The sequence below is a fragment of the Electrophorus electricus genome, chromosome 22 (assembly GCF_041902795.1).
Source record: "Electrophorus electricus isolate QZ-2024a chromosome 22, ASM4190279v1, whole genome shotgun sequence".
In the NCBI taxonomy this organism is placed as follows: Eukaryota; Metazoa; Chordata; class Actinopteri; order Gymnotiformes; family Gymnotidae; genus Electrophorus; species Electrophorus electricus.
Window position 1 is genome coordinate 8,074,419 of NC_137518.1, and position 14,626 is coordinate 8,089,044.

Consider the following 14,626-nt stretch of genomic DNA (forward strand, 5'->3'; position numbering starts at 1 on the left):
ATACAAGTTTCAAATGTTGTATAGCCAGGAGTGATCTTATTTTGTAGTATAATCCACTAATGAATTTGTTAAGAATGCGCTCATTGTTTTTTGTCACTCATTCACTCACCCATTTGTTCATTCATTTTCAGCACACTTTGCCATCATCCTCATTCATTTCCCCAGTGAATTACTGCATGTAAATCCTAATAAGCCAGAATCTAGGAAAATGTGATGCCCAGCTTTATTGAGATCCTGAGACGAGTCAACATGGGTTCATGCTCAAGGAGCATGGTGATTTAATGCTAGGGCTATGTAGTACATGTTATTTGTAAATGCAATATTAACCAACCTTGTATATATCACATGGGTATCTCATGAAGTCCACTTGCCTTTGTACCTTGTGTAAATCTTCAAATGTTTATCCTAATTTTATCATAGTATTTTAAGCAGCAAGATGGCACTAGCCATATTGTCCAAGCCATCATTTGTATGAAGGTTTGTGAATGTATTTCTGCAATAATGTGTTATTTTTAATTGATTGATCTTTTCAGTTTTAAGATTTGCATGATGCCTATAAACTTGGATGCCTATAAAACATTGGTGTGAAATTTCTAGTTATCACAAATGGAATTGGTTTAATTAGGCAAATAAGATAACACTTAGAAGAAATTTGTCTTGGTAGCGTTTATTGACTGACATAGTAACAAGTAAATTAAGTATGGAAAAAAGATTTAAAAAAAATTAAAAGTAAATAAATAAAACACTTTTGTTGTGCTTGTTTAACTATGTAGATTATTTATGATAAACCTACACTCGTAGCTCTAATATGCCAAATGAGAACAGAGTCTTTGTTGGAGTTGTGTTTTAAACAGGTTACTTGCATAAATGCTTTTGAGGTGGTGCTAATGTAATCAAGGACCCTATGTCTCATCTAAGAGGATCCTAATTCTCACAAGCTTGACTTATTATTGTCATTTTTTTTCCCCATGTGTGGGAGGTACGCATAGACAAGGACACTGAGCATTACCTGTTAACAATCTATTTTGCAGGGACCACTCCTAATAGTATGTAATATCTGTCATGGTACTGTGCATGGCAAGCCCATGCCTTCTGATTTTACTCAACTCTGTTTCCTGCCTCTGATTCCTCATAGCGAAAAATAAACCATCTGCATTAACTTTGGAGTACAGTATCACTCTGTATTTGAGTGTTATGCAAATTTTCCCACAGAAAACAACTTGGTCACTCCACCAAGTAAACTGGTCTGCACAAAGTAAACTGCTCTGCACCATTTATGAAATTGTGAACATTTATATTTGTTCCCTCATTTATCCTTTTTGGAGCACCAGTAGGTGAACATTTTGTCATGAAATGAGATTAGTTCTTTCTTAAGGTTTCTGTATAAACTCTCTGGTATTGTATACATTTTGACAGTGATGTAACTTGATGTCATAGATATATCAGAAAACTACCAGAAGCAGTGTCCTGGTGCCTCATTTAAAACTCTGTGGGTTCCAGTGTGAAAGTTTGTGTTCACAAATAACAGGAAATGGTGACTCCATGTTTATGAAACGCTTATGTGCACAAGTGAATGAGCATCATATCCCTGTTATCACCCATAAATATCTAAATAGTCAATGGTAAATTACCTCATGAATGCTTAAATATGGGGTCTCATTCCTTTTTATGAGAGAGTGGTGACGATACCAGAGTGAAAAGCAAAGAAGCATAATTTTGGGGTTAGAAAACATTTGGTGGTTTGTACTTTTCCCAGTTGCCAAAGCTTTGGTGAGGTCAGGTTAGCAAAGTACACTGTTGTGTTTTTATGGCCTTTGGAAGATTTAATTGCTTAGCTGCTGATGAGTGAACCATTATTGTTATTTATGTCTAGTAAATTCCAGGACAGTAGTCTAGCTTTGAGAATTTAAACTATATTGTTGAATACTACGCTAACTTTATTTTTATTTTTTTTCCTCTCATGTACCATTGCCAAATGACTAATTTGCAATTAATTGTGGTCTACACAACACCAGCTAATTCACTACAAATATAAAACAGCAACTGAATATTGTATAGCTGTTCAGTCTGGCATAGAATGTTTGGATACATGTAAATGAAACAAAAGTGGTACATGTCATGATTCGACATAAGCAATGGCCCAATTGCTCAGAACCATTAAAAAAAAAAAAATTGTTGAACAAGTTAATTGACTGGTTGCTGGTCCATTTGGGCCAGTGACAGTCATGAATCAATACTAACTGACTGAAGATGGTTTCTCAAAAATTACAGATTTTAGAAGACAAAAGCTAGCATAACATGTTGTGTTTCATGGCATTTATGAAATAAATACATTGTAACTTTGTAAGTTGGATCATTTTCACACTAGAGCTTTTTTCCAGACCTAGGTCTGTGCTCCTCAAGTTCGATATATTTAGTCGAGTGTGAAGGCAATTTTCAAGCCTGAAAGCAGTTCAGAGTTCCAATATCTGGTCCTTTGAAATCCATGGTCTGGGATTTGCTTCTAGCGGGCTCTAATGCGGTCCACAGCAAGTGTGGAAGCTTTTTGCTCCTGCCGCCATGTGTAGGGCTGGTTCATGTTGTTATGTGACTGCTTCGACATATGAGAATGGATCCTTGTTTGCAGGTGCTCCTGAACTGTGAAAATTCCGTACATCCCAAAGCACTGTTCCTTGCTGCCTGAGTGTTTATATCCAAGCAGTATAATAAAAGGCGGCTAATGGATTAACCTTCTACATGCAGAGAAGTGACGTATGGAATTGCACAATCGATCCATGGTTTGTGTAGAGCTCTTGTGTGTTTGAGAAAGCGAAACGGTGATTGAGCCCATTCCTCAAACGAGCCCAGAATCCGTCTTGGGTGTGGACTCGACTCAAGTACTTGGAACAACTGAAAACGCTCTTAGCCTCACCATTCTAGACGGCATAGTTAATAGCCTATCTTAATGGCAGATTTGTTAAGCATTGAACGTCAGGTGACAGTGTTGGGCTTCATCTCTCACTGAGATGAAAATAATTTTGACACATGCATCTCTCTCTGTCTCAGAATTACCAATCATGCTGTTAGTTTATCAAAATGCTGACACGTCAGACAACTTACAAAGCATAACAGGTTTTTATAATTCCAATGAAAGGTTTTTGTCAAAACCAGGAATGTAAATGTTGTTTAAATCTGTATTAGAAATCAAAAGGTGAAATTATGCAGATGAAATGCATAACAATGTGATATTTTAATTTGACATCTCTAGTCAAGTTTTTTGCGCTTTTTTACCTGGGACAACAAAATTTAAAAAGTGGCCAGACAAACTCTGATTTACTGGCATGGTGTGCTGCAGTCGGGGGAAAATGTCATGTTGGACACTGTGGTCTTACTCTCCAGTAGTGACTGTAAAATGGATGAGTTTGCCCAAAAGAAGTGTATGGATGCATTACATGCTGCCTCTGGGCAAAACATATTACAACAAAGGGTGGTACATTGAATTTGCAAGCACTTCTCATAATGCAACATCCAGCTCAGTATGCTAAACAGGGTCTGCGAGCAGAGGGTCTAATGAATCAACAAGTGCCTTTGCAAAAATGTCAAAATGCAGAGGTATTTGGCAGAGTCTGCCATGTCAGTACAGTTAATACGTCATTGTTCAGAGTGATACTTCAAATCATGAATTCAACACTTCTGAGCAGTGACACATTGTTTGAATTGGAACCAAATGTACAGCTAACGAGGGAAATTGAATGCCTTATCCTTTCAGAGCTACTTTCAAAATATGACTGCGAATCAGCAAAAAGATTGCTTCGCACTACAGTGTTGCTAGATTCCTGATTTTGTGGTGAATGCATAGCTGCAGAAATTTGTGGCAGACAAAATCCAAAATATGTGCAGAAATGGTCAAAATGGAGCTGGAGCAGGAACAACCCAAGTGTGTCATTGAGACGAGAAGAGGATGAACTGTCTCCCAGTCATACCTCCCCATGACCAAAACAACAACAATAACAAATCACTGGGCATATATTTGGCAAAAAACAAAACCATAATAAATCTGTCAGAAGCAGTCAGTGAAGAGGAACGAGCTGCTTCTGAATTGATTACATATGAACAAGACTGTAACGAACTCCCAGACACAGGTAAGTGAGGATCCAATAGCACAAGTTTATTGGCACTGACAGGAATGGGTATGTGGTGGATATGACCAGCAGTCTTCAACGCAGGGGGAGTTCGAACGAGGAGAGTCGAGGTTACCGTTCCCACTACTGGTCCGTTGGTATGAGTAGTTCAAGGGGCTAGAAACGAGGTGTAGTCTAAGGAGGAAGCAGAGGTCAAAAGCCAGGAGAATCAAAAGGAACAGAGAATGCTTGGTATGCATATAGGGATACAATACTTTGCAAATCGGAGGTGGGAAACAGATATTATATGGGTGACTGGAATGAGAGAGAGAGAGAGGTGTAGCTTATCAGTACTTATCAGTACGATGCTGTCACAAAGACCCAACTGTTGATGGAGATGTACGCACCAAGTACCCCATCCTAGGTTGGTGTTTGTCTCACACACATACAACTTAAGCCCAACAAGTAGGCATGTGCAGTACAAAATTTATCATGATAATTATATTCCATTTTATTTTGGTTTATGGTATCACAATATGGTAAAAACCAACCAACTAAAGTCTGAACAAAAAACAAAGTATGCTTAAGAACAACAACTAATTTTATTGCTTCCTGTTGTGTTGGTAGTGGCACAGCAGTTTTCATTAGTTTTCTGAAATTCAGGCTTTTCAGTTACTTGAATGGCCATCTCTTTGGTAATAAAGTATGCCATTATTTGATTAAATTAATACTACACAACTTCTTAAACATGAGAGTAACTGTTAAAGAAAGATACTTGCTGATCTTTTCATAGTTTCACAAGACTGCAGTGTAACTATTTACATAAGTATTGCTACTTATGCAACTGTTTCCCTTTATGTCCAGGTGTAAAATCTACCATATTGAGTATGAAAGATGCGAATTGATATTATACACCTGCAGGTTCGTACACTAACAGTATTGTTTTATATTGTATTGTTCAATATAGTTTTGCAGAAAGTCTAATGATTCATGTTACAGTGCAGTTAGCTATGTATTAAGAAGTCCACAGGACAAGGAACAGTAACATTTATTTACAGTATACTACATCTTAACAATGCAAAGTAGCCTGTCAGCATAGCATGTGATGATTAAAATCAAAACACAAATCGTTACTGGTTAGTAGTACTTAAGCCCTGAATCTTCACAAACTAAGATGTGTTTTGGAGGCAGATGATTCATAGCTGATGAAATTTAAGCACAGTTCCTCCAACTGTTAGCCACTGCATTAAATTCTCTTGCAATACTACTGTTACAGAAATACTTGGCTAGCTAGCATATTTCAGGCAAACTTGGCAAGCAAGGATCTACTATGATCTTTCATTCACATCTACCACTGTTTGTAAAGGTTCACTCGCTCTTCATTCACTGTCCACCAGTGTTCACTCTATACAGAACTGATTAGAGATTAGTATGACATTATGCTAGGCAACATTCCTCTTTTGCTGAGATGCAGGGAGATTATCACACCTAGCTATCTAGCTATAGATTATAACATTACTAATAACAGAGTGTATGAAGGAGAGAGAAAATATATTCATCTTGGAATGCTCCTTGGAATAAACGCCTATCTACTAGCTAGCTACATAATTTCAATCATTAGAACACAAACCCGCCCAACTTGATACCTTTCAGCCCTGTCAGTTTTGGGTTTGCAGACCTCTAATTACACATAGCCAGAACTTTTGTTTTACCAATTATTGTTAGACAAGTGCAACTGTTAATCCATCATGCTGTCCAAATGGGGTTACAGTCTTAGCATAAGTGCTCTAAGTTGCTTTGAGTGATTCACAATTACAACACAGTTACAACCATCCTATTCCTCCTGTTGGCCAACATTGCTGTTCCCACACATCATGTATATTTGCCAGCTCTCTGCAATCACCTGTTCGTTTTATCCGTAGCTGAAATTTTATCTGTGGAAAAGTTTTGGGGTCATGCCACATTCCATTGTGCTCTGCTGTCTCTCTTTATACCTCTCTCACAGCAGCAAGGATAGTGACACATGATCAGAGTGCCATATAGCAGTGCATGTGAGAGGTGGTTAATTCAGGGCTGCTTTGAATGTATGGAAAATAAGCCGTATGATTGTATTTTTGAAGTGTTCACAATATTACTGTAATGTAATATATACTGTATTACAGTATACCAGCACATGTCTACAGAGAAGGTTAACATTTCTTGTCTTTGTTGTAAAAATGTGACAAAAGGTTATGAATAAAGTTCGTTTTATTACCAAATGTAAATTTGTAGGGGTTACAGTACACTTGTAGTGTTCAGCATATTCTGCTATAATAGCCTAACCATTTAATTTATATTTTTGTGTTTTTAATTGTTTGTGTTTAATTTATACATTGTGTGTGCTTGTCGATTTAAAGTTAAAACTGGAAAGCAAATGCATTCTAATCTTTAAAATGAAATGAGTGTTTTCTCCTATGTTCCCTTCTTAAAATGATTTAAAGTACTGGGGAAGTGCTTGAATTCTTGGAGAGAGGGAGTACTTTATTCCTGCTGTGAGGCTGGCTTTGACAGGTAATTGAAGGCAGAACAAGGTCACCATCGTAAGGCACTGTGGTGTCATTACTGAGCCTGTCACCACGACATATAAGTGCAATGAGAGGTGGATGTGAGCGTATTTGGGGAGTGGGGTGTTCCCACCATGCACATTTCACGTTTCCTCCATTGCAGTAAATGCACACCTGTATAGAAGAGGAGCCTGGAATTTTTCAGACTTTTGGAAGGGAATGCTTGGAACTTTCCTTTTGCCTCTATTTCCTATTTGTAACTTCGCTTTAATAGGAACACCTACAGGTTAACTTTTTTTTTTGGACATTATTTTTTACATTATTGCATGGGTCAAAAATACTTAAACAGTGTGCATGATTTTCTTTCCTTTGTATGTCATGTTACTGCAGTTATGTATACAATGCCACATTTGTGTTGAAGAGAGATGTAAGAAGTTAAGGAGTGCATATAAGGATGTAAGGAGCAGTGTTGTGCAGTTGTTTATGTATAATGCATAAAAAAACATGGCATGATGTAGCTAGAGCAGCAGAAAATGGGCCAGAATGGTGTAGGGTACCTGCATAATGCCATGTGTGAAATGTGCTTGTGTCATGCAGCTATGCAGTGCAGTATCGTATGGACGATCTGCATCAAGTACTGCTTGAATCCATATTACTATGCTTCATTTTTGCTTAACACCACGATACTGAGTCATCTTGTGAAGATAACTGACAGATTTTGCCCACATTCCTTCATGGAATTCCTTCATGGAATGTGTAAGACTCATTGTAAAGTAATAGCACCATCTAGTGGTGTGTATGATTTGCTGTATTTGATTCTTTCTTTCTTTTTTTTCTTTCTTTTTTTTAAGTTTGTTTATTTGTTTATTTTTAACATCTTGGAATTTGAGTGAAACCAAAACTAAATACCCACACACTCTACCTTCTGTCTTCTCTCTATGCAAGAGACCCTGCGAAGAGAGGGGCAGAGCTCCTGGTGATTTGGAGATAGAGGAAAAATAGAGAGGGCCTTTCTCCCCATCGGCAGGCTGGCCACATACTTCAGTCTCCCGACTACATGTATCCAGAATCTACCACGGACTCTCCTGCTCGCCTGTCCCTCCGACAGACTGGCTCACCAGGCATGATCTACAAGTTAGTGACACGCTACTTGCATGCACACACTGTCTTACATGGTGTTCAAACCATGAACATTCACTAGCTTGTTAGTGAAGGTTAAGCAATACTTGATCTGTAAAAATGAAACAAGTTTTATTTAGCCTTATGTAGGGGTGTAACAATATACACATTTTCAGGTTTCAGATTTAATTTGAGTTTGAGGAATTTAAATAATTTTTAAAAATTAGTTTTAAAACATAAAAATTGCAGTGTACCAAGCAAGGAGGTGATCCCATAAAACTACATTTGAACTGTGAACAATATAAAACTCTGCACTGTCTCATATAACCTTTTTATATAGCTCAGTTCTGTATCGAGATATCTGGAAGAGATTGCAGATTCTAAATTTTGATGCAGCAGATGTACTGTTTTCTATTCAGAATCAATAAACTGAAATTGATACACCCTTAGTCTTATGTATTAGATTTTACCAGAGTTGCATTTTGTTTAATGTGTGGCAGACATTGCTCCCCATAAGATCTAGTCTCCCCCCATTTGCTTAGAAAGTGTGACAGGATTACATGATCTGTGACATGTGACATAGTGCTCAGGGCTTAGAAACACACATCAGTGTCCTTTCCTGAGGATACTATGTGCATGTGTTAGAGAATACATCTTAGGCAATCGTATTCTAAGAGATGCATCGTCACTGTTATTATATTGCTGACCTTACTGGTGGAGAAACATTGTTTATCCTGGTATGCATTAAAAGGGTTAGAGGTTGTAAACCATGGTTGAGTTGTTTCTCCCCTATTGACACTCCGCACTACAAATTTAAACAATATAATATTGACCCCAATTTCCCCTAGACTGCTTATGGAGACATAACATCACCTAACAAAATAGTTAAAAAGATGTAATTTCTCCTATCCTTTTCATATATAACAAGTGACCTGAATGAACTAAAATGTATACCATTTCAGTTAAATGTATACTGACAAAATTTATAGGATCATAAAATTGTGACTTTAATGTCTGGCATATTTTTGCATTTTTACACAAGTTACTTAAATTTCTCATTTTCCCACTGTCAGGTTCAAATGCAAATAGAGTAACTATAGTCAAATTAACAAATACTATACTCAAATGGACAAATAGTTGAATTTACAAATACTGTACTCAAATGGACAAATAGACAATTTAGACAGTCAGTGACATAATACAAGCAGATGATCAGGTTGCATTAAAGTTGGGGTGTTTTTGTGATTTGCCTAGTTCCTGCCTGATGCTCATTAGTAGGATTACTCAGTCCATTCTACTTTTACTGAAAGAACTGCTCCTGTGAGTCTGTTGGTTAGTCCCATGGGGCTGTGAGTGCCCAGCAGATGGTGCTAGAGGCTCAATTCCTATGATTCTGAGAACGCTGGTTTGGCAGAAATACTGTACTGTACAACACTTGGCATAATAAATGCTACAATGTGGTATGTGCCATATATCTAATGGACCTACCTAATGGTTTATAATGCTTGTATGTATTATTTTGATTTGTAATATGTATTTGGTTTTACTGAAGGATTTAATTTAGCTTTTAAATGTAAAGAAATGTTTGGTTGGGTATAAATATATAGTTTGGTGGTGTTATTGGTATACTGTATCAAGGTACACCACTTTAGCCTCTTTTTCTTCTGGTTTTGTTAAATGATGTGTAACTTTTATATAATGTTGTTTTTTTTTTTTTTTTCTTAGTTTCACTGTTTTGTTTTAAATATGAATGCTCATATATCTACTCGTGAAGCACTTTTTGTTGTTTAACTTTTTTAAAAACTTGAATGTTGAGTCTCTTTTCCATTGCTTTGCATGATCATTTGTGTGACCCTAAGCAATGTCAGTAGTGACACTTCATGTGGAGCTTGCTTTATGACTCTCCATCTCTGGCTTTTCTTTCTGCTGTATTAAACTTGGACCGTATTTTTATTTTTTTATTTTTTATTTTTTCTTCTTCCCCCCATCTCTCCTGCTTCCTTGCCTCAGTGCACGGTATGGGAGCCCCAAACGACAGCTGCAGTTCTACAGGTACTTGTTCAATCTGATCTGATGTTTGACAGATGTTTGTCAAGTGTGCAATGTCTGTGTCTACTGCCATTGGGGTCCAATAGTGTTGTTACAGGTAAGTAACACTGGTGTTGGATGCAGTTACCAGTTAGAGCAGAGTGGAAAACATTCTGATGCACACCAGTGTATGAATAGAGTCTGTTACGGATAAACATGACTTTAGGAGTTTCCACCCGCCCTGATTTTGGGTTACTGAACAGGCACACTAACATTTCTATGTTTGTGTGGTATACAAGTACTCCCTTCACTTCAGAAATCCAATAACTAAATAGCAGTTGTGGTGTTCTGGTGTCCAGAAGCTTGAATCTCTCTCTCCATTTCAGCAAGGGGTTGCAAAAGATAGGACATTAATACACCTAATTTTGGGGAAGCAGGGTTGTAATGAGCTGTATATTGAATTTTGAGTTTCCTGCCTCACACATTTATGGGCTTTTAGTCACAAAACCTCCTGCTGACTTCTGCCAAATTATCAAAAGAAACGATCAGTTACATTGTTGATATGTCTCACACTGAAAGTGCGGCAGGAAATGATTACCTGTTTACAGTTATTCTTTTTAGCCCTACAACAACTGGCAGGTTTGCTTCAAAGAAATTCTTAGAGGTCTCAAACTTTATTTGCCAAGAAGAACCAGTTTTTTTGTTTGTTTTTGTTTTTGTTTTTGTTTTCTTGGTTACCATTGAGGTATAGATGGTGGCACTGTCCCACAGTCAGTTTAACCCTTTTGAGAACAGTACAAAAATGTGACCCTCTATAAAGCTTTTGTGAAGTGTACTAATTGATCATTGCTTTTACCTTAAAAATGGGATCAGGGAATTCCTGGTTGGAATAGCTTCTTACCTCTACTTCCTTTTTTTTTTTTGTGTTCAGACATACAGTAATTGATTTTGAAAATTAATTTTTAAACTCAGGCTCTTTTGACATTTATGAGTTTAAAACATATGTTATATAGATTTAAGTCAAGGATAATGACATTTATTTGTGGTATAAAAGTAAGAATTTATGATAATGGCTCTCTTAATGGACTTTGATCATTTTAGGACATGATATAAAGGCAGAGCATATGCTGGCACTAGATCTTGGTGGATTGTAAAGTGGGATTAGATGGCTACCTCTGTAACCACAAGACCAGCAAAGAGTGGATAAATTAAGCAACAGAGAGCTTTGCTTTCTCTCCCTCTGCTCACAACTTGACTGTGAGATGATGTGGTGATGTAACAACATTGTCTTTACATACACTGCCACCTTCTGTATTGCCGCGTCGATCATTAAATCAAATGAGGCAACTGAATCTACTGCTGTCAGTCAAACTATCCCACATGCTCAGAACCCTCTTGGACTTTGCCAGAGGGAGAGGGAGAGGGAGAGGGAGAGAGAGAGAGAGAGAGAGAGAGAGAGAGAGAAAGAAAGAGGGGGAGAATGTGGGTGTGGAAGTGTTCATATAGATCCATATGCTTAGGCCTCATTACATACAGGGATGCCTCTTGGTATTCTTGCCTGTGGAACAGCAATCAAAAGCTTTTAGCACAAAAGCCTCTGAATAATTTACCTTGATATTATTTGCTGTGGTGTGCAGAAACAAGCATGTGCTTCCCTCCTAAATGACACAAATGGATTTCTTTCGTGGACTCTATTAGCAAATGGTTAGAGAGAGAGAGAGGGTGGGGGATGCTCTTTCCATCACTAATTGGTTTAGATGATGGCTAGTAAGACACTCCCAGTTTGGGTGGATCACTGCATTGCTGGCTGCAGTCTGAGTTTATAAGGGCAGAGTGGCACCTGCAAGCCTTGTTCATGAGCCGACCCCCAAGACCTCGGGTGAGTGTCTCTTCTTTTTGAGCGTGTGTGTGGGTGTGGGTGGTGTTGTTTATTCTGTCATGGTTTTAGTTAGCATGGTTTTGTTTGTATACCTGCATGTTTTGGGGTGGTTCTCCATATTCTTCTAAGCTTGAAGTTCAGAGTGACGACTAATGGAGAAACCGGGTCACTCACAAGGAATATTTGATGGGCTATTTGCCTTTGTTTATTGTAAATCTTAGCAATGTGTGTCCACAGAATAGTTGGAGTAGTTGGCAAACCCAAAAATGACTTGGTTTAAAATTATTTTTGCATAGTAGTTATCAGAGATTTAAAGTGTTTGTATTATGGATTCCATGTTGTTGATTAGCACAGTGATATCTGCATTATAGAAGACATTCAAGAGCTATAGCACTCAGCAGACCTCCTCAGGATCAATAAGTGTCTAGAGGAAAGCATCCTTTGCACAACTACAGATTTCAGTGTAAAATACAAGGGGGTTATTGGGATGGAGTTGCACAGTAAGTTTTAGATAGTGTCTCCTTTTTTGCTTTGTAATGTGGTTTTATTTTTATAGGTGTATTTGAATGTAGGATATTTTTGTCATTTTGAACAGATTTGTCATGGTTATGAAATTTAAGTTGTCATAGTATATAGCCTATCATGATCCTGAAATTTTGTTGACATTTAGTTGTCATACAAGTGATTGCAATTTGTCACTTTAATTGCCTGTTTTTGTAGTGTGTGCTCCAATTATAGTATCATAATGTAACAGTACTTAAACATCTTATGAAAAGGGGTCATTTATTGAAAGTAAATATTAAAACATATAAATAAAATTTACAGGACAGACATAATGAATGTTAACTTAACTTAAATATACAAAGATTTGGTGCATTGTGGAATCTACTGAATAAGTTCCAGTACCCTAGGATCATATCTACAATGGTAGAAAATTGAAACACTATTTAGTTTATTACAGATGGAACGAGGTTGATTTGACATACCAAAGAGACGGATTTGAAATTGCTCAATCTGTAATGCTTGTGTTGGTCTACCTAACATTAAATAAGTGGCTCAAGACAGTTATTTAATATAGAAGAATGTTTTAATTAGTCATTTTGAGTCAGGCTTTTTCTGAAGTTATTGAAAAGATGCATAGAAATAAGTCCTGCAAAACATTCACATTATCACTGAAAGATGCACTCTTTTTTATTTGTATATTATTTTTATTTAGTTATTTATTTATTATTGTAATTATTTTGGAGCCTGTTCCAAGTGATGGAAATTCATTCAATAACTTGTGTAGTACATAATAGATTAGGTATTTTATTTTAATTGGAATGCAGTACGCACTGTTTCTCGTGTGTGTGTGTGTGTGTGTGTGTGTGTGTGTGTGTGTGTGTGTGTGTGTGTGTGTGTGTGTGTGTGTGTGTGTAAAATAAGGAAAAGAAATACTGCCAGTCCACCCAAGAATGTAACGTCCCATCTATACTACACTACTATTGTTACTGTGTTTTTCAGTGAATGTGCGCATATACAAATATACATACACATGTATACAAACAAAACTCAAGAAGAATAAACATGTTTTAGGTTTTGAAAGGGGGCATTCTGATATAAATACATTGTGTATATATATATATATATATATATATATATATATATATATATATATATATATATATATATATATATATATATAATGTATGTGTGTATGTGTGTGTGTGTGTGTGCAATTTACACATATATATAAGTATGTTCTGTCGTTTATTTACATATTTATATTTATTGTGTACTTTATTTACATATAAAGATTTGTAGGTGTGTATATATGTGTGGGTGTGTATATGTAAATGATACCATATCAGTTTATCTACATAATTTCGTCAAAAGAAATGTGTGGCATATTGCTACTTTGGCACTTTAGAAAACAAAAGACCTGGACTTAAATGAGCTGACACTAAAGCAACAGGTCTAGATAACGAAGTTTTTCTTTCCAACTAATTCACATACAATTTGTTGTGATGTAAATGTGATTTGTGGAATTTAATGATTGAGCAAAATGATTAGTCATCTTAAATTTGTCATGATTAGTCTTTCATGATAATTGCGTTTAATGAAATTATTCAAACATTTTATACATTATACAATTTAAAGAGTTTAAAACATCTCATTGTAGATTTCGCTTCTTTTCTCAAGCTCCCCATCTATAAATTAAGTTGCTGTCTGAAATCTATATGGAAATTGTTCAGAAAAATGCATTTGTTACGGCAGCGTGAAATGCCTGCAGATGAGTCTTTAATATAATATGCCAATATATAGAGGTTGGGAATCCTGTACACACTTTTAAGACTGGTTGTATATTTGTGCTTTAAAATTAATCATCAAAAAAGTAATGCATTAACTACTTTTAGACCTTTTGTGAGTAGCTAGCTTATGGGTTTGGTGTACATGTTGCTTGAAGTTGTGCAAACTAATTAATAATGAATATTTGTATTCAAAATTAAAACTAAATATTAGTTGGCCTGTAACTAAAGGGGCCAAGTATTTCTAGAGATAATGTATCATTTATTTATTTAATCTAGACCCATTATGCAATGACTAGGGTAATGTTGGTCAGTTTGCTTAGTCACTTTAACATTTAATGGGGAGTAAATGCTCCCTAATGCTGCATTTTACTAATTTTATAGGGTGCATGCACATTTTATCACCATTTGTTAAAGAATTTTGGCCACAGAAATACATGCACTAGCACAAGAGGCACTTGTGCTACTGGCTCCTTAAACCTGCTCTTGGCACAAATGTAAGTGCATCACTATTTTCCTCACTTCAGGGAGGCACATAAAGATTGTGTCCAATTTCTAACAATGGGATTTTGATCCTGAACATCACCCCATTTAAAAATTATATATCTCATTTGCTAACTAAATACAACTGATTTTTTTTTTTCATAAGAAAAAAACACTTATTGTGAT

The 14,626-nt window shown here is 36.4% G+C and overlaps 1 protein-coding gene across 7 annotated transcripts in view; it reads left to right on the plus strand.

Moving 5' to 3' along the window:
• kcnab2a (potassium voltage-gated channel subfamily A regulatory beta subunit 2a) overlaps positions 1 to 14,626 on the plus strand; it is a 76,179-nt gene that overhangs the window by 22,121 nt on the left and 39,432 nt on the right. For 6 of the 7 annotated variants that reach the window (XM_027001953.3, XM_027001952.3, XM_081705085.1 and 3 more), the window contains 2 exons: positions 7,589 to 7,777; positions 9,773 to 9,814. In XM_027001953.3, the coding sequence (XP_026857754.1) occupies positions 7,701 to 7,777; positions 9,773 to 9,814 (119 nt within the window). In that variant the 5' untranslated portion in view covers positions 7,589 to 7,700. The remainder of the gene's footprint in view (positions 1 to 7,588; positions 7,778 to 9,772; positions 9,815 to 14,626) is intronic. The other variant, XM_027001956.3, reaches the window with a different exon arrangement.